The sequence below is a fragment of the Salmo salar genome, chromosome ssa13, assembly GCF_905237065.1.
Source record: "Salmo salar chromosome ssa13, Ssal_v3.1, whole genome shotgun sequence".
Classification (NCBI taxonomy): Eukaryota; Metazoa; Chordata; class Actinopteri; order Salmoniformes; family Salmonidae; genus Salmo; species Salmo salar.
In genome coordinates, this window is record NC_059454.1 from 95,018,964 (window position 1) to 95,039,738 (window position 20,775).

The 20,775-nt window shown below is 42.8% G+C and overlaps 1 protein-coding gene across 2 annotated transcripts in view; it reads right to left on the reverse strand.

The window, feature by feature from the left end:
* LOC106568241 (poly [ADP-ribose] polymerase tankyrase-1) overlaps positions 1-20,775 on the reverse strand; it is a 153,513-nt gene that overhangs the window by 44,860 nt on the left and 87,878 nt on the right. For both annotated transcript variants that reach the window (XM_045692441.1, XM_045692440.1), the window contains exon 5: positions 20,103-20,178. In XM_045692441.1, coding sequence (XP_045548397.1) covers positions 20,103-20,178 — 76 coding nt within the window. The remainder of the gene's footprint in view (positions 1-20,102; positions 20,179-20,775) is intronic.

Below are 20,775 nucleotides of genomic sequence, written 5' to 3' on the forward strand. Positions count from 1 at the left end.
ACTCCATGAGGGTGGTATGAGGGCCCGACGTCCACAGGTGGGGATTGTGCTTACAGCCCAACACCGTGCAGGACGTTTGGCATTTGCCAGAGAACACCAAGAGTGGCAAATTCGCCACTGGCGCCCTGTGCTCTTCACAGATGAAAGCAGGTTCACACTGAGCACGTGACAGACGTGACAGAGTCTGGAGACGCCGTGGAGAACGTTCTGCTGCCTTCAACATCCTCCAGCATGACCGGTTTGGCGGTGGGTCAGTCATGGTGTGGGGTGGCATTTCTTTGGGGGGCCGCACAGCCCTCCATGTGCTCGCCAGAGGTAGCCTGACTGCCATTAGGTACCGAGATGAGATCCTCAGACCCCTTGTGAGAACATATGCTGGTGCGGTTGGCCCTGGGTTCCTCGTAATGCAAGACAATGCTAGACCTCATGTGGCTGGAGTGTGTCAGCAGTTCCTGCAAGAGGAAGGCATTGATGCTATGGACTGGCCCGCCAAATGTCAGCCTCGAAACCTTAATGACTTGGAGAAGATCTGCAAAGAGGAGTGGGACAAAATCCCTCCTGAGATGTGTGTAAACCCGGTGGCCAACTACAAGAAACGTCTGACCTCTGATTGCCAACAAGGGTTTTGCCACCAAGTACTAAGTCATGTTTTGCAGAGGGGTCAAATACTTATTTCCCTCATTAAAATGCAAATCAATTTATAACTTTCTGACATGCGTTTTTCTGGATATTTTTGTTGTTATTCTGTCTCTCACTGTTCAAATAAACCTACCATTAAAATTATAGACTGATCCTTTCTTTGTCAGTGGGCAAACGTACAAAATCAGCAGGGCGATCAAATACTTTTTTCCCCCCACTGTGTGTGTGTGTGTGTGTGTGTGTGTGTGTGTGTGTGTGTGTGTGTGTGTGTGTATATATATATATATATATATATATATATTCAGAAAACATCAACATAATATAACCACATATTAAAGCTGTCAGTTTTCCTATTGTAAACCGAGACAGACGTTCTAAGCATGGGCGAAGGTAGTCTTCCCACACCAAGACAGAGCTTTTGATCTGGAAATATGATCAACATTTAAACAAGGGTCTTTGATGACGGCTACAGAGCGACTCCCTAATCGTTAGGTCTTTGATGTTGTAATTAGCTGTGCCACACGCTACTTCTCTGCCACCTTCTATTCCCATTACTGCTGGACTCAGACAGAAGAAAGAGCCAGGAAGTAGTCGGAGAGAGCTGAGCAAGCAGTTTAAATTCGCTACAAAATCATAATGATCAAAACATGGATGGAGAGCATTTCAGAAATTAAGCTCTAGAAATCACATCCGCCTGCGGAGCAGTTGCTCTTTAGAATCTTGAGGAGGCTCGATGACATCAGTGCATGATTTGAACCACAAAGATCAAAAGAATCTCAGAATCCCAGAGTAGAAAACATTCAAAGTTGCTAGTGTGTATTGGGTTGAAAATAACACTTTCAGCTTTGGCCGCAGACTATTCCCAGTCCAATTCTAACACTCACACCAGCTATACATAATCTTTATGTTTACGCCATAAATATGTCAAGTAAATATTACCACAGCAGAGAAATCAGAGCCTACCTGTGCTGATGTGATAGCAGAGTGGAAGTGGTAATTATTGTGATAAAATGTTAATAGGAAAATGTATGTTCAGTGAGTCGGAGGCTAACAGGCAGTCTGTACAAAGTACACAGAAGTGAGAAGTACATAGTCTCCCCCTGGTACGGAGTGTGCTAATTGGAAACTATATGGCTGGAAAAATCAGCTCAGTAAATTAAGATGGACTTCATTTATCAGTAGTGGTGATACCAACTATCTATGAACCACAACAAAAACAACCCTCCATTTGCTTGCCTGACTGCTTTCGCAGACAGTTCAAATGAGTCAAAACACTCCATATTAAGGACCCCGTCTCAGGGAGGCCCTGCAGTAAACATACCGCTACATTAGCACTCTCTCTACCACATTCCTTCTTTCTTACAGAATGTACCAACGAGGAATAAAGAAAAAGGAGAAACATTTAGAAAAATAAAGGAAAAGAGGTAAAGGTCAATTGTGGCTCAGTGAAACATTTGAGGTTTGATTCACTGCACGAGTGTGGTGAAAACTCCTATAAGTGATCATTTTTTCTGAAGGCGTCTTGATAATGCTCTCCAGCGAGCTGCCGTGTAGAGCCGTGTTATTAATGCTCCCCAGCGAGCTGCCGTGTAGAGCCGTGTTATTAATGCTCCCCAGCGAGCCGTGTTATTAATTCTCCCCAGCGAGCTGCCATGCAGAGCCGTGTTAATGCTCCCCAGCGAGCTGCCATGCAGAGCCGTGTTATTAATGCTCCCCAGCGAGCTGCCATGCAGAGCCGTGTTATTAATGCTCCCCAGCGAGCTGCCGTGTAGAGCTGTGTTATTAATGCTCCCCAGCGAGCTGCCATGCAGAGCCGTGTTATTAATGCTCCCCAGCGAGCTGCCATGCAGAGCCGTGTTATTAATGCTCCCCAGCGAGCCGTGTTATTAATGCTCCCCAGCGAGCTGCCGTGCAGAGCCGTGTTATTAAGTCTCTCCAGCGAGCTGCCATGCAGAGCCGTGTTATTAAGTCTCTCCAGCGAGCTGCCGTGCAGAGCCGTGTTATTAATGCTCTCCAGCGAGCTGCCATGCAGAGCCGTGTTATTAATGCTCCCCAGCGAGCTACCGTGCAGAGCCGTGTTATTAATGCTCCCCAGCGAGCTGCCATGCAGAGCCGTGTTAATGCTCCCCAGCGAGCTGCCGTGCAGAGCCGTGTTATTAATGCTCTCCAGCGAGCTACCATGCAGAGCCGTGTTATTAATGCTCCCCAGCGAGCTGCCGTGCAGAGCCGTGTTATTAATGCTCTCCAGCGAGCTACCATGCAGAGCCGTGTTATTAATGCTCCCCAGCGAGCTGCCGTGCAGAGCTGTGTTATTAATGCTCCCCAGCGAGCTGCCGTGCAGAGCCGTGTTATTAATGCTCCCCAGCGAGCTGCCGTGCAGAGCCGTGTTATTAATGCTCCCCAGCGAGCTGCCGTGCAGAGCCGTGTTAATGCTCCCCAGCGAGCCGTGTTATTAATGCTCCCCAGCGAGCTGCCGTGCAGAGCCGTGTTAATGCTCCCCAGCGAGCTGCCGTGCAGAGCCGTGTTATTAATGCTCCCCAGCGAGCTGCCGTGTAGAGCCGTGTTATTAATGCTCCCCAGTGAGCCGTGTTATTAATGCTCCCCAGTGAGCCGTGTTATTAATGCTCCCCAGTGAGCCGTGTTATTAATGCTCCCCAGCGAGCTGCCGTGCAGAGCCGTGTTATTAATGCTCCCCAGTGAGCCGTGTTATTAATGCTCCCCAGCGAGCTGCCGTGTAGAGCCGTGTTATTAATGCTCCCCAGCGAGCTGCCGTGCAGAGCAGTGTTAATGCTCCCCAGCGAGCTGCCATGCAGAGCTGTGTTATTAATGCTCCCCAGCGAGCTGCCATGCAGAGCCGTGTTATTAATGCTCCCCAACGAGCTGCCGTGCAGAGCAGTGTTAATGCTCCCCAGCGAGCTGCCATGCAGAGCCGTGTTATTAATGCTCCCCAGCGAGCTGCCGTGCAGAGCCATTTTCCCAGCGAGCCGTGTTATAATGCTCCCCAGCGAGCTGCCGTGCAGAGCCGTGTTATTATGCTCCCCAGCGAGCTGCCGTGCAGAGCCGTGTTATTAATGCTCCCCAGCGAGCTGCCGTGTAGAGCCGTGTTATTAATGCTCCCCAGCGAGCTGCCGTGTAGAGCCGTGTTATTAATGCTCCCCAGCGAGCTGCCATGCAGAGCCGTGTTATTAATGCTCCCCAGCGAGCCGTGTTATTAATGCTCCCCAGCGAGCTGCCGTGCAGAGCCGTGTTATTAATGCTCCCCAACGAGCTGCCATGCAGAGCCGTGTTATTAATGCTCCCCAGCGAGCTGCCATGCAGAGCCGTGTTATTAATGCTCCCCAGCGAGCCGTGTTATATGCTCCCCAGCGAGCCGTGTTATTAATGCTCCCCAGCGAGCTGCTGTGCAGAGCCGTGTTATTAATGCTCTCCAGCGAGCTGCCGTGCAGAGCCGTGTTATTAATGCTCCCCAACGAGCTGCCATACAGAGCCGTGTTATTAATGCTCCCCAGCGAGCTGCCGTGCAGAGCCGTGTTAATGCTCCCCAGCGAGCTGCCATGCAGAGCCGTGTTATTAATGCTCCCCAGCGAGCTGCCATGCAGAGCCGTGTTATTAATGCTCCCCAGCGAGCTGCCATGCAGAGCCGTGTTAATGCTCCCCAGCGAGCTGCCATGCAGAGCTGTGTTATTAATGCTCCCCAGCGAGCTGCCGTGCAGAGCTGTGTTATTAATGCTCCCCAGCGAGCTGCCGTGCAGAGCTGTGTTATTAATGCTCCCCAGCGAGCTGCCGTGCAGAGCTGTGTTATTAATGCTCCCCAGCGAGCTGCCGTGCAGAGCTGTGTTATTAATGCTCCCCAGCGAGCTGCCGTGCAGAGCTGTGTTATTAATGCTCCCCAGCGAGCTGCCGCGTCGAGCTGTGCCGCGTTAATAACGTCCTGCACTCCTGGGCTCTCCATCATCCTGACCCACCCGACACCATGCACCTACCGCTCCTAATCAAACACACACACTCTCAGCCTCTTGCCTCACACACAGACATGCACTTAGCCTCTCTCTCGTACACCACGCTCTCTCTTACTCCAAACCTCCAAATTAAATCCTGGTAAAGCAGCCAGGATATCGTAATGAGGGAGACTGCTTTTGAAGATTTGCACACGCACACCTATGTTTTACTATACTTGAGGACTTTTTGGGGACCAAGAATTGATTCCCATTCAAAATCCTATTTTCCCCTAACCCTAATTCTAACCCTAAAATAGGCCTTTTTACAAGTGGTAAAATGTCCTTACTTCTCTGGTTTACTATCCTAGTGAGGCTTTTTGGTACACACAAGTATAGTAAAATGTGTCCACACACACACACTCCTTTCAGCTTTGATGTGAATCACGGGCAGCAGTATTGATCCTCGGCTGGTGTTTTGTATTCTTACTCCCTCCACAGGTAAAACTGGTGACATTCCAATCTACACGGTAAAACTGGTGACATTCCAATCTACACGGTAAAACTGGTGACATTCCAATCTACACGGTAAAACTGGTGACATTCCAATCTACACGGTAAAACTGGTGACATTCCAATCTACACGGTAAAACTGGTGACATTCCAATCTACACGGTAAAACTGGTGACATTCCAATCTACACGGTAAAACTGGTGACATTCCAATCTACACGGTAAAACTGGTGGCATTCCAATCTACACGGTAAAACTGGTGACATTCCTGCTGATCATCATGCATTTGGACATCGGCTGCACTTTCAATTCACAACAAGGGAAAACAGCTGTCAATATAAAGCCACAATTCCTATTATAAATGCATACACTTAGGTGGAGGGGTGTAACACCAGGCACTGTCCTCCCCACTGGTTAGAGATCATTCAAAAAGTATTAGTTGTATGTAAGGGATCCGCATGGTATACATCGTCCAACGAAATGCTTACTTGCAGGTTCTTTCTCGACAATGCAACAATAACAAATGGTAAAGAGGAGTGGTGGGATTCCCTACACCAATGAATGACCCTTAATTACCCAGGCAGTAACCAGCTAATTATGACCATTATAGGTCAAATAGGAGGTGCTTATATTTGTCCTGTTTCACACATGTACAAATGTGTAACCTGTATAGTGTGTGGTGAAATGGAAACGTGTTTTTTGCATATCCCACTCCCCGAGACACCCTCGCAGAGTGGGGTCATGGCATGGGATCAGCCATTACTGACGGCGACCCGGGAGCAATCCCCCTAGTCTGCTCGAGGATTCAAACTAGCAACCTTTTGGTTACTGGCCCAAAGCTCTAACCGCTCTACCTGCCGCCCCTGCTAGGCTACATGCCCCGCGAGGCTACATGCCCCTCTAGGCTACATGCCCCGCTAAGGTAACGGATGAAGCATAAGTGCCATCAGAGAAATGACAATCTGACAAACATATTTTATAGGACAGCGTGAAACAGTTGATTAACTGACTGAATCAGTAACAAACGCCTGTGTGACTGCGTAGTCCAGCTGGTGTCACGCAGAGACATGCAGAGATCCTCATTCAGAGATTCATCCATCCACCTAAATTCTAAAGCCCACTTCACCAAAGCATTTCTTCTAGACGCCCTCTCTCTCATTCCCCCTGCGGTACAATATGCGGAGTAGGATGTCACTTCGAAGGTAGCCCCAGAATGCAGAGGGTGTGATGGTTATGACAAGCTCCGTGGCATCATTTCTAACCGTTGCATAAATTACACACTAAATATCCACATGCGCCATTTCTGAAAAGGCCACACGTACAAAAATATAGCGTTTTTTTTTTACTTGGCACACGCCATACATATGCATGTTCCCCGTTACAAATCAGCACCATCCTGAAGCTAGGCCAAGGCAGTTCTAAAGGAAACAGCAATAGCAGACTTGATTAAATGTCTTTGTTAAATGTCACTTTTGCAGTGACATTTGCTGTAGGCCTATGCTATCTGACACAAAAAGATTATGAAAGACAAAAATTGCAAATTGCTGTGGACCTGTAAACCGAGTTGGAATTTAAAAAATTGCCTAATGTTTTGCATTCACTTTTTCCTCAAACCTATATGCTGCACTGCCCGAATTCTAAAACATTGTCCGTGGTAGCCATACACACTTCAAGGCAAAAGATCAAGTCGGTTCACTGTATCTACTGTATGTTATAAATCACGCTCCCTATCTTATTCATAGAGCAAAATACTTGAAATAGCCTATCTAATAAGCCCAATTAAATGAGGTGATGCATATGGTAATTTGCTGTAGGCTATGGCTACTTAGGGAATATGAACCCATAACGGCCAGAAAAGGTTAATCATTTATTCTGCAATGGTTATAGAACAGATGGATTGTGTCTAAATGCAATAGTCTACCCAAAAAATGTGAAAATGGAGTATTCAGACGTAAGCTACAGAAGTAACCTCCAACCGTCTGGTCCCCCGGTAATAAACTGCGCTCCAGATCGGATGGTAGAGAGCAAAATACTTGAAATAGCTTATCTATTTACGACTGTGAAATGGGTCCAATTAAATGAGAGCGGGGACTAATGGTATACTTGTTGTAGGCCTATGCTACCTCCTGAGTACGAAACCATTACAAAAAAGGTGAGGAATTTATTATGCAGTGATCATGGAAATGAACTAAATAATATCCTAGGAAATAGATGCCTATTTCAAATTATTTAAAAATGCAAAGAAACTATATAGAAACTATAACTGCATCTTGTTATTAACCTGTTTATTGTTATGAATAAACGTGTCCATCATATCCCCCATTTGCCCAAAATACTAATCTACTTGCCTTCTTGCAATGCAATACTTCAACTACTAGAAACTGTGTGTACGTATGGTCTAAAGTTTGTGAGAAGTTGAGCACATTTTCACGTCAAGTTCAGTTTTTATAAATGTCAACTTCTGCGTGAAGAATGACGCACGCATGTTTTGGGGTCTATTTTGTAGGTACAAATGGTTTATAAATGAGGTCTCTGATGGTTATGGGCTCCCGAGTGGGGCAGCGGTCTAAGGCACTGCATCATCAAGAGGCGTCACTAGAGTCCCTGGTTCGAATCCAGGCTGTATCACATCCGGCCGTGATTGTGCGCCGCCCTATGGGACTCACAAGTGGCCCAGCGTCGTCCGGGTTTGGCAATCATTGTAAATAAGAATTTGTTCTTAACTGACTTGCCTAGTTAAATAATGGTTAAATAATATTTATTTTTATAAAAAAGTTTAAAATATTACAAACCCTGATGTTCATGACAGTTGTGAAAAGCCACGATGGTCATGATGACATAGAAAAGAAGGTGAGGTTGGAGACGGGACTGGTTCATTCAGCCTCAGCTCATCCCACTTTTCCCAGGGGCCTTGAAGGGACTGGTTGGAAGCAGGTTGTTGAGGTAAATTAAGAAGCCAGTGTTCCACATTGTTACGTTACAGCCTTATTATAAAATGGATTAAACAAAAAGTGTTCCTAACCAACCATGACAAAGTGAAAACAGGTTTTCAGAAATGTTTGCAAAATGATAGAAAATACAAATACCTTATTGACATAAGTATTCAGACCTTTTTTTTATTTTATTTAAAGTTATTATTAAGTTTTGTTTTTCAAATCAACCAACAAAACACATTCCACATTCACAGATGTGACAGCTTAATTCTTTTTAAAAATAACTAACACTAATAATAAAAATATAATAAACATAATAAAAAATAATTATTAAAAAATATAAATATATATAAAAACTTGCAGCAGCACTATCAAGGTTATTATTAGCTATTTCCAGTCTTAGCTGAGACGACGAGCAAATAATTAGTTTTTACAGCACCTTACACAACATGTATCTGCTCATTTCCCTAATCACCCCATTCACTCTGTCCAATATGAAATATAGTTGAGTAGTGGAGACCAGTCTATCAAACTTGGCTTGTCTCTTGCGGAGGTCATAATGGAGCTTTTGAAGAGGGAGAAAGTCAAATATCTGGTCAATCCACATTTTAAATGTAAGAGAAGTATTAGAGACCCACAATAGAAGAATACATTTCTTAGCAAAGTATGTAAAAGTCATAAACAAATATTCGCTGTCAGGACCAAGAACAAAGTCCTGCTGGGCATTAAGAAGATAGATACATGGGGTCATATCAAACTGTACATTAGTATTTTCTAGATTGCCAAAATCTGGAAATCTCTCTACAGCTCCAAAATACATGCATATAGGTTCCACTTTCAGAGGTACATCTTTTACAGTTAGGACAAATGTCTGTTTTCATTCTATGGAGTCTCATTGGAGTGTAATAAAATGTGTACAAAAATGTGAAATTAGATACTTTCATTTTTACATTAGTAGAGGAGCAGTATACCCTGTTGCAAACCTTCGCCCATAACTCATCACTGATAGTCAGACCAAGGTCCTTTTCCCAGATTATTTTCAAAGGACTAAAGGAGGAGGCTCCTTTCTCAGAAAGGGGTCTATAGATATAGGAGATTTTGCCTTTAATGGATTGTGCTGTGACAAGAAGAGTTTCAACCTCATTCAGCTGAGCTCAAAACCTCCTCTTGGAAGTAAATGAGGAAATTACATGTCTAATTTGAAGATATATATAAAAAAAAAAATGGGATCTTGGCACACTGAATTCACTGCAGAGGTCTTGAAAGGATTTCAGTGTAGTGGTTTTCTGATGAAAAAGGTCTGAAAAGGTCCTCATTCCTAGAGTATGCCAAAGATTAAAGTTGCCATCACTCAGGGCTTTTGGCAAGTCTGGGTTGCAGACTATAGGCGAGTGAGAACATACAGTGAGGGAAAAAAGTATTTGATCCCTGCTGATTTTGTATGTTTGCCCACTGACAAAGAAATTTCCCTCATTAAAATGCAAATCAATTTATACAATTTTTGACATGCGTTTTTCTGGATTTTTTTGTTGTTATTCTGTCTCTCACTCTTCAAATAAACCAACATTACAATTATAGACTGATCATTTCTTTGTCAGTGGGCAAATGTACAGAATCAGCAGGGGATCAAATACTTTTTCCCCCTCACTGTATTTGGGAGGAGACGCCCAGGTATTTCTTACAGTCCCTCCACGCTAGTAGGGTGGTGTAAATCACAAAGGTTTTGGCTATGTTGCCCACTTCACTAAAGTTATTAATTAATATAATTGAGCTTAGGGGCAATGAACCACAGGATTGGGCTTCTATCTGAATCCACGTGGACTCTTGTCTGTTTGTTATCCATGTTAGCATGTTGCGGATTTGTGCAGACCAATAGTACAATTGAAGGGAGGGAAGGGCAAGACCACCCTTAGATTCAGGTTTCGATAGAGTGGAGAACTTCATCCTAGGTTTTTTATTGCCCCATATAAATTTGGTGATGCTTTGGTTAGTAGTTTTGAAAAGGAAACTGGGAGATAGCATGGGAGCATCTGAAATAAATAGTTCAATATAGGGAGGATGTTCATACAGATGACATTAATTCTTCCTACTAAGCTAATTGGGAGGGAGATCCAGGTTTGGAGATCGTTCTTGATTCGATCCAGGAGTGGAAGATAATTTTCCTTGAAAAGGCTATTCAGATCTGGTGTTATGAAGAGCCCAAGGTATTGAAACCCCTGTGTCTTCCATTAGAACGGACAGTGTGTCTTCATAGAGCTGGTGATTGAGAGGGCAAACAGTGGATTTGTTAAAATGTATCTTATATCCTGAAAACTTGCCATGCTGAGCAATTGTGTCTAAAATGGGAGGGATTTCTCAGGGTTGGATATGTAGAACAAGAAATCTTGTGCTGCAGGCCGCCTGCAGAAAACACCCATAATACTTGGATTGCTCCTTATCAACTCTGCCAGAGGCTCCGCCCCCAACAAGTAGAGCAGGCGTGACAGCAAGCACCCTTGACTTGTGCCCCGTCCCAAAGGGAATCTGTCAGAATTCAGTCTGTTAGTAGTCACCATGGCATTTGGCTGAGAGTATAGGGACTTAATCCATTTAATAAAGTTTGGGCCCATATTGAACTTTTCTAAGACGGAGTGGAGCTTTCTGTTCTCAATCCTGTCGAACGCCTTCTCAGCATCCAGTGAAGCCAGCAGGACAGGGTTCTTCTGTGCGTTTACTTGATCAATAATATCAAAAAGACGGTGAATGTTATGGGAAGAGTACCTGTCTCTAATAAATCCAGTTTGGTCCGCTTTTATTATTTTGGGAAGAACAGTATTTAGTCTTTTGGCGAGCAATTTGGTAATTATTTTGTAGTCGAAATCCAACAAGCTTATGGGCCGGAAGGAGGAGCAGGATAGAGGGTCCTTGTCTTTTTTGAGCAACACTGTAATGCGAGCTGTGTGCATTGAGTCTGGGAGAACTCAGTTTTTGCAAAAATCATCCAGCATTGGCATGAAAATAGGGCTAAGCTGGGGCCAAAAAGCTTTGTAGAACTCTCTGGGGAACCCATCTGGGCCTGGGGACTTATTAGGTGGCATGGAGGTAATTGCCTCCAGGACCTCCTCAGGAGTGAAGGAGGAGTTGAGATCTTCTTGGTCGGTCTCTGATAGTTTAGGTAGTGAAATTCCCTCTAGGAAGGAGTGGAGTTCTAACTCCGTATGTTTCCTCTCAGAGGTATATAGTTTGCAGTAAAAATCATGAAAAGTTACATTTATCTTTTTTGGGTCATATGTGACCTCGTCCTCTGCTGTTCGGATAGCCATGACTGTACGCTCTGACTGCTCTTTTTTAAATTGGTAAGCAAGCAATCTACTCGGCCTATTGCTATACTCATGGTATTTCTGTTTAGTAAAGAAAACATATTTTTTTATCTCCCGAGTATAGTCCAAATTCATTTTGGCTTTGGCTGCTTCAAGTTGACTTCAGGAGGTGCTGTCTGGGATTGTTTATGTAATTTTTCACAGCGTTCCAGCTCCCTCTCAAGATCTAGCCTGTGTGCTTCCATTGCTTTTTTCTTAGAGGAAGCATATGCAATTAGATGACCTCTTAGTGTGGCTTTAGCAGCGTCCCACATTGTGGCCGGAGAAACAGGAGAGTCTTTGTTGTCTTGTGTGTAGTTGTCTATCCATGTAGTTACCAATGTATGGAATGCTTCGTTTGATAACATGGAGGTGTTGAATTTCCAGCTATCTGACCTCGGAATGTTTTGCAGAGGTCAAAGCGGAGGTGGACAAAGGCGTGATCTGAAAGTGCTATGGGTCTGATTGTACACGTGGCTGAATTTATGAAAATCTTTGGGATAAAAATGTAATCTATACGGGAGTAGGTGTTATGGCCATTAGAGTAGTATGTATAGTCCATCGATGAGCTATTAGTCTCTCTCCAGATATCTATCAGTCCCATCTCTTTAGTAAGAGAGTTCAACATCTTTGCAGATCTAGGGTTTGTGGTGGGGACTTGAGATGATTTGTCTAGGGTTGGGTTGAGAGTACAATTAAAATCTCCAGCCACCACTCCAAAGGAAACACAATGCTCATTGAACAGGGTTATAATTTTTGACATGAAAGCAGGAGTATCTGTGTTAGGGGCGTATATGTTTAAGATAGTAATTGGTTGTCCATCCAGTGACCCAGTTATCAAAATAAATCTCCCCTCCGGATCAGATATGCTTTTGTCAATTATGAATGGAACATTCTTATGGATAAGTATGGCTGTACCTCTCCTGTTTGATTTGAAAGATGAGAAATACACCTGTCCCACCCAAGCTCTGCGGAGTTTGGCATGTTCGGCATCACAGAGGTGTGTCTCTTGTAATAGCGCAATGTCTGCTTTTTCCTTTTTTAGGGCACATAGAATCTTTTTCAATTTTATTGCATGACCTGGACCATGGCAATAGATTTAAGGTACTAGTCAACGAACAGTAATCGAACTCTAGTGCAAGTCATCTCTGGGTAAAGGTGGATAATAGTTACAGCTGCGATCACATAAAATAAAAATAAATGGTGTACATAAAATAATCTCTGAACACCCCAGCCGAGTTCCCAAACAACTGGACATTTCCCGTTGGATCTATTACCCCCCGCTCAGTCTCAATTCTGTGTTCCCAAAAAAACAGTTAGCAACGCACAACGTCTCCCCCTCCCCACCAAAGAAATGCCTCATCCTCTCCGCCCTGAGTAAATGACAACGTTTACCCCGTCCAGACCACATTAAAAAAGAGGGAGAAAATAAAATAAATAGCCCAGCCTACATATACCTCCCACAAGGGACATTGGGCTAATCGTTTGGACCAAATAAAACAGAAATGTTGGGGCAAATCCTTAAGAGGGATCTATAGGATAAGTTGTTTGTTTTTATTAAAACGTAATATCAACAGGATAAGGCCATAGGCATAAAATTGACACATTGAGCTTCTCGTTAATCGACAGCCTATAAATGGTGGAGGCCTATGTGAAAATGATAACTACAAATAATAGTAGTATAAAAATAAAAGTAGGCTGAAACGGTAGTAGGCCTAGGTCAGGCTATAGAGCCTATCCCTCTCAGCTAAAGGAAAATAAATATAGATTAGACGGCTATAATGACATTTAGCGGGGCGCGTGGGTCTTTGGATGTCGGCTATATGTTGTCTTACCTCCTTTAGTAATAACAGAAAACGCATTTAGTCATTGGTCCATTTCTCAGTGACCAGGATTGTCTTTCAAAAAACGTTTTGCCTCTTCGGGAGTTTTGAAGTGTCGCAGGGCTCCTTGGTGAAGAATCCTGAGCTCGTTTGGGTATTTGAATCACCTAAAGATGCCTCGGTCAATGGAGCATTTCTTCACCTCGTCACACTCTCGGCGTTTTCAGCGTATTCCAGCTGACAGGTCCTGGTGTAAAGTGAGTTTGGCGTTTCCCACTGTAATGGTCATACCCAAGAAGACTCGAGGCTGTAATCGCTGGCAAAGGTGATTCAACAAAGTACTGAGTAAAGAGTCTGAATACTTATGTAAATGTGATATTTCCGTTATATATTTTTAATACATTTCTAAAAACCTGTTTTTTAATCATTCTAAAAGGCTGTTTTTGTATTGTCATTATGGGGTATTGTGTGTAGATTGATGAGGGGAAAAAATTATTTAATCCATTTTAGAATAAGGCTGTAACGTAACAAAATGTGGAAAAAGTCAAGTGGTCTGAATACACTGTATCTACCTCAGATACCTCGTGGTACTGGTACTCCCTGTATATAGCTTCATTCTTGTGTATTTTATCTCTCGTGTTACAAATTTTATATATATATATATAAGGTTTTATCTGTATTGTTGGGATGGGCTCATAAGCAAGCATTTCATGGTAAAGTCTACACCCGTTGTATTCAGCGCATGTGACTTTTTAATTTTTTTTATATTATTTGACTGGGTGTGTTCAGGTACTGTGTTGAGGCAGGCAGGTGTTCAGAGGGTGCGCCACATCTGAGCGCTACGCTAAGCTTCCTGTCACATTGTCCACCCAAAGTCATTTCTTTAACACTACACTGATATGTCACAGAGCTGCTGGAGTTAATAACAGCAGATACCAGGGGACTGACAGTGTACTGATTCCTCCACAGTACCAACACAAACCAGTCCAACTCAGAAGAACAAAGTAACAATCTAATTCATCCTGCTACAAATAGGATGATCCAAAAACAACTAGGCCTATTGTTCATGTCTTGAACCAGAACCTACTAGGGTTTCTAACAACTCATTATAACCAGTGCTGCAGACACAGCAGTTGCCTAGATTAAAAGCTTATCTGTGGGCAGAGGGTCATACATGGCTGTTACAGGTTCAGAGTGGATTCATTACTTTACCACGCACTCTATTTTCACCTACACTGCTCCTCCTAAAAGTAGCCATGGAAATAGCCTAACACCGCTGAAAGACGACGTTGGAAAACGGGATCTAAAACGGGATCCTTGGGACATCCCAACTCTCATGTCTTCACCCCATTGAAGTTGACATTTTAAACGGTTAAGGTAAGGGTTATGGTTAGGTAAGCGTTATGGTTAGGTAAGCGTTATGGTTAGGTAAGGGTTATGGTAACCATACCCTAACTGCTACACTTCTCCTGCTTATAGTAGCCATGGAAATAGCCTAAAACTGCTGAAAGATGACAAATGGTCAGGGACAGAATTCTCTATTTCCTATTTCCCTGATCATCCCATCATTGCCAAGAGCCTTTTCTGTCCCGGGCTGCTGCAATACTCATTATAGAAACAAACTGTGACAAAAGATTTTACGGAGAAACTCTGGGTTTCAGGCCATGAAGGTATCTGAGGACGATGACAACCCCTTGCTGCTTTTTGTGGTGTGGATTCAGCAAAAAAAATAAAACATGAAAAAAAGACAGGCAGAGCAACACAGAATCCGATGACAAACGGTGCCGCTTGGAAAGAGCTTAAGTATTCCATTATATAACGTTACATCAACAAAAGAACGAACCAGTAAAACAGAATTTTATGACAAATGGAAAACGGAAGACTTGAGCAGCCAAGGACAAGCTTCTCTTCAATTATTTCCCTGGGGTATGGAGGCGAGGCGGGGGGACTGAGGAGGAGGCGGGGGGACTGGCGAAGAGGCGGAGGCAGGAAATGCGAGCAGTGGATCATTAACATACAGTGACTTCAGAAAGTATTCATACCCCTTGACTTGTTCCACATTTTGCTATGTTACAGCCTTAATTCAAAATTGATTAAATGTTTTTTTGCCCCTCACATCTACACACACACACACACACACACAATACCCCATAATGCCAAATCAAAACATGCTTATAGATATTTTTCAAAATATTGAAAATTAAATACAGAAATGTCAGTAATTATGCAGAATTGTTCCCAGCCCTGAGTCAAGACATGTTATAGTCACCTTTGGAAGCTATTACAGCTGTGAGTCTTTCTGGGTAAGTCTCTAAGAGCTTTCCACACCTGGATTGTACAATAATTGCACATTATTCTTTAGAAAATTCTTCAAGCTCTATCAAGTTGGTTGTTGATCATTGCTAGACAGCCATCTTCAAGTAATCATAGATTTTAATGCCGATTTAAGTAAAAACTGTAACTCGGCCACTCAGGAACATTCAATGTAATCTTGGTAAGCAACTCCAGTGTATATTTGGCCTTGTGTTTTAGGTTATTGTCCTGCTGAAAGGTGAATTTGTCTCCTAGTGTCTGTTGGAAAGCAGACTGAACCAGGTTTTCCTCTGAGTTTGCCTGTGCTTATATTCAGATACTTGAAAACTTTTTTATGCAGTTTTACTTTAGTGCCTTATTGCATGTTTTGGACTATTTTTATTCTGTACAGGTTTCCTTCGTTTCACTGTCAATTAGGTTAGTATTGTGGAGTAACTACAATGTTGTTTATCCATCCTCAGTGTTCTCCTATCACATCCATTAAACTCCGTAACTGTTTTGAAGTCACCATTGGCCTCGATGAAATCCCTGAGCGGTTTCCTTCTTCTCCAGCAACTGAGTTAGGAAGGACGCCTGCATATCGGTAATGACTGGATGTATTGACACACCATCCAATGTGTAATTAATAAACTTCCCCATGCTCAAAGGGGTATTCAATGCCTTTTTTTTACCCATCTACCAATAATAGGTGCCCTTCTTTGCGAAGCACTGGAAAACCTCCCTGGTCCTTGTGGTTGAATCTGTGTTTGAAATGTACTGCTGGAATGAGGAACGTTACAGATAATTGTATACAGTTGAAGTCAGAAGTTTACATACACTTAGGTTGAAGTCATGAAAACTCGTTTTTCAACCACTCCACAAATTTCTTGTTAACAAACTATAGTTTTGGCAAGTCGGTTAGGACATCTACTTTGTGCATGACAAGTCATTTTTCCAACAATTGTTTACAGACAGATTATTTCACTTATAATTCACTGTATCACAATTCCAGTCGGTAGGAAGTTTACATACACTAAGTTGACTGTGCCTTTAAACAGCTTGGAAAATTCCAGAAAATGATGTCATGGCTTTAGAAGCTTCTGATAGGCTAATTGACATAATTTGAGGCAATTGGAGGTGTACCTGTGGATGTATTTCAAGGCATACCTTCAAACTCAGTGCCTCTTTGCTTGACATCATGGGAAAATCAAAAGAAATCAGCCAAGACCTCAAAAAACAAATGGTAGACCTCCACAAGTCTGGTTCATTCTTGGGAGCAATTTCCAAAGGCCTGAAGGTACCACGTCCATCTGTGCAAACAATAGTATGCAAGTATAAACACCATGGGACCACGCAACCATCATACCGCTCAGGAAGGAGACGCGTTCTGTCTCCTAGAGATGAACGTACTTTGGTGCGAAAATTGCAAATCAATCCCAGAACAACAGCAAAGGACCTTGTGAAGATGCTTGAGGAAACAGGTACAAAAGTATCAATATCCACAGTAAAACAAGTCCTATATCGACATAACCTGAAAGGCCGCTCAGTAAGGAAGAAGCCACTTAAATTCACCCAACTTATTGTGGGAAGCTTGTGGAAGGCTACCCTAAACGTTTGACCCAAATTAAACAATTTAAAGGCAATGCTACCAAACACTAATTGAGTGTATGTAAACTTCTGACCCAGTGGGAATGTGATGAAAGAAATAAAAGCTGAAATAAATCACTCTCTACTATTGTTCTGATGTTTCACATTCTTAAAATAAAGTGGTGATCCTAACTGACCTAAAACAGGGAATTTTTACTAGGATTAAATGTCAGGAATTGTGAAAAACTGAGTTTAAATGTATTTGGCTAAGGTGTATGTAAACTTCCAACTTCAACTGTATGTGGCGTACAGAGATGAGGTAGTCATTAAAAAAGCATGTTGAACACTATTATTGCACACAGAGTGAGTCCATGCAACTTATTAGTTTACTTGTAAGCACATCTTTACTCATGAACTTGCCATAAAAAGGAGTAGAATACTTACTGACTCAAGACATTTCAGCTTTTCATTTTTAACAAATTATTAAACATTTCTAAAAACATAATTCCACCGACATTATGGGGTATTGTGTATAGGCCTGTGACACAAAATATACATTTTATCAATTTTAAATTTAGTCTGTAACAAAATATTTGGAAAAAGTGAAGGGGTGTGAATACTTTCTGAAGGCACTGTACATATCACCTGTGTCACAAACTGACTTCTTAACTACAACATGAATGGCACATACCTCTGAATAAAACGCACAACCAAAATCTCAGCAAGCTTTGCATATTTTGAAGTTCGCACATCTCTCGCAAAGCGAGCCTTTAATTCCATTCCAGTTGAATCGTTCATTTCTTATCAGCTTTGACAACAGACATTATAAGTGGAATGGTATATGAGGAAGGAGAATCCTCAGAACAGAATATCATTACTATGGTAATCAGTAGCCCCACTTATTTGCATCTTGCACAGAGATCACACACTGGCTCTCTCACACACTCACTCAGTGTTTCTCTCAAACCATGTATTTTATATTACCATTAAGTCAGGTGTCCTCACCCTTTTTATGGCCGAGCTGGAACTGAGATCCAGGTAATTATAATCTATGAGTAACGGTGTAATTACCACGTTAGGACTGCTGAGCACACATCATTTAGAGGGGGGGGGACTAGACTACACCTGACAGACTGTAGATGTAGCCTAAACACCAAGTCCCCTTGGAAATATGTAAGAGCCTCGTGAATTACACTGAACTTTCACTTTCCCATAATCTCCTCTATAACTCCTGGGTCTCCCTCCTAGGTAAAATACCCGTGACTCACTGGACAGTAAATTAAAGGGCTATATAGTAGCAGAGAAACAGGGAGCGGTCGCCTTAGGTGACCAAGGAATCCCAGTCCAGCACAAAGGACTAACCAAACAGACAGAGTCTGAGGACTCAACAACACAAAGCAATGTAACTAGTAGGAGCAACCCTCTCATCGGCATTAGAACAGCATCTCTGTATCCACATGCTGTATTGTCCGGCACACAGCAACTCATTAGCACAGAGAGACTGTAAAAGAGAAGACATTCGCTCTGTTCATAAACACTGAGGTCTGGGGAGTGACCAACCGACCGGCAGGCAGGAATACTGCACCCTGCAGAGCCGTATTAGAGGGCAGTGACTCTGGCCAACACAGCCCAGCGATAAACAACCCACACTGCCACGCCAGTGGAACAGTACCGCTCACAGTCAGGCAGAGAATTCGCCAGGGAGGAAATAAAGAAGAGGGACTTGAGAGGGAGATGGGGACAAACTTTGTGAAAGCTTCATTTTAATTTTAAGATGCATCATTGTCTCGATTATCATTATCATCACACCCTCATGGAAATCAATTCAAATCAAAATGTCATTGCATTCCTTCTGAAGCAGACAGGGACAGGATGCAGAGGTACTACGCCACAACAGTGGCAACACTGCAACCTCCAGACATGAAGCTTGGCATTCAGGCCAAAGAGTTCAATCATGGTTTCATCAGACCAGAGAATCTTGTTTCTCATGGTCTGAGAGTCCTTAAGGTGCCTTTTGGCAAACCCCAAGCGGGCTGTCATGTGACTTTTACTGAGGAGTGGCTTCCATCTGGCCCCTCTACCATAATGGCCTGATTGGTGGAGTGCTGCAGAGATGATTGCTCTTCTGGAAGGTTCTACCATCACCACAGAGGAGCTCTGGACCTCATGGCTTAGTTTTTGCTCTGACATGCACTGTCAACTGTGGGACCTTACATAGACAGGTGTGTGCCTTTGCAAATCATGTTCAAACAATTGGATTTACCACAGGTGGACTCCAATCAAGTTGTAGAAACATCTCAAGGATGATCAATGGAAACAGAATGCACCTGATCTAAATTTCAAGTCTCATAGCAAACAGTCTGAATACTTATGTAAATAAGGTATTTCTGTTTTACATTTTTAATACATTTGCAAATATTTCTAAAAACCTGTTTTCGCTTTGTCATTGTGGGGTATTGTGTGTAGACTGATGAGGAAAAAAAACATTTAACCAATTTTAGAATAAGGCTGTAACGTAACAAAATGTGGCAAAAAGGGAAGGGGTCTGAATACTTTCTGAACATACAGTGAGCTCCAAAAGTATTGTATTACGGACAAAACATTTCTAAATGGTTCACCCGATATGGATGAAAATACCCTCAAATTAAAGCTAACAGTCTGCACTTTTTTGTGCTGCAACCATGTTGTCTCTTGTCGTGATGTGCATTTTGTCCTGCATTTCATTCTTAATCCCATCCCCCATCCCCACAGGAGGCCTTTTGCCTCTTGCTAAGCCATTATTATAAATAAGAATGTGTTTTTAATTGTCTTGCCTTGTTAAATTAAGGTTAAATATATATATATATATATATATATATTTTTTTTTTTTATTGTCAAGAATAGGTTAATGACTATTTCAAATATACTCGATTGTATTGGAGCAATGGTTCATTCCACTATACAAATTGGTTTGAATATCACAGTTTAAGTGGAGATTGCTTGAGTTATAGTGGTGTGTGTGTGTGTGTACAGACACGCGTGTGCTGACTGAGCGAACTCTTACCTTGCGGCCGTCACTTGCGTGGCAGTTGACGTTTAACGGAGTGAGCAGGGCCATGAGCTTCTCTTCATTTCCACTCCTGCAGAGGAACAAAACATGGAGAGAAAAAACTAAAAGATATAGATATATCCGAACGAGTGAGCGAGAAAGAGAAGGGGAAATGTAGTAGTATCTTTGGATATCTTTAACTAAAAAAGGATAACAAAAGAATAGGCAAGGAAAGTGGAAAGCTTTGCCCAAGGGAGTGTTCCAAAATGGACTGAACAGAGACCTAAAGAGCATTTTGTCTGCAGTCTAAACCAGGCCAGTAACTCTGACTACACTGGTCAAGAAAGATTGTTAGATAACAGACAACGGTGAAAAACACTGATGCAGTGTAAATTCTTTCCTTATCCCAAAATAGATGTATTCTTTGCCAAAGGCTATGCATGGCTGTAGAGATATTCAGAGACAAGGCCTCCGGATATCCGAGTCAGCATCTCCACTCTACCTGCTGCTGCGGAGGATTTTCTTGTGTTATTCTATTCTTCCATCCCTGAACACAATACACACACTGAACACAATACACACACTGAACACACTAAACAGCCGGCAATGAGGTCTGATGCAGTGTGATGGTTCATGGTGGTCAGGAGCCATATGGAGCTTCAGCATCTCCTGCCAGGGTCCCTGAAGC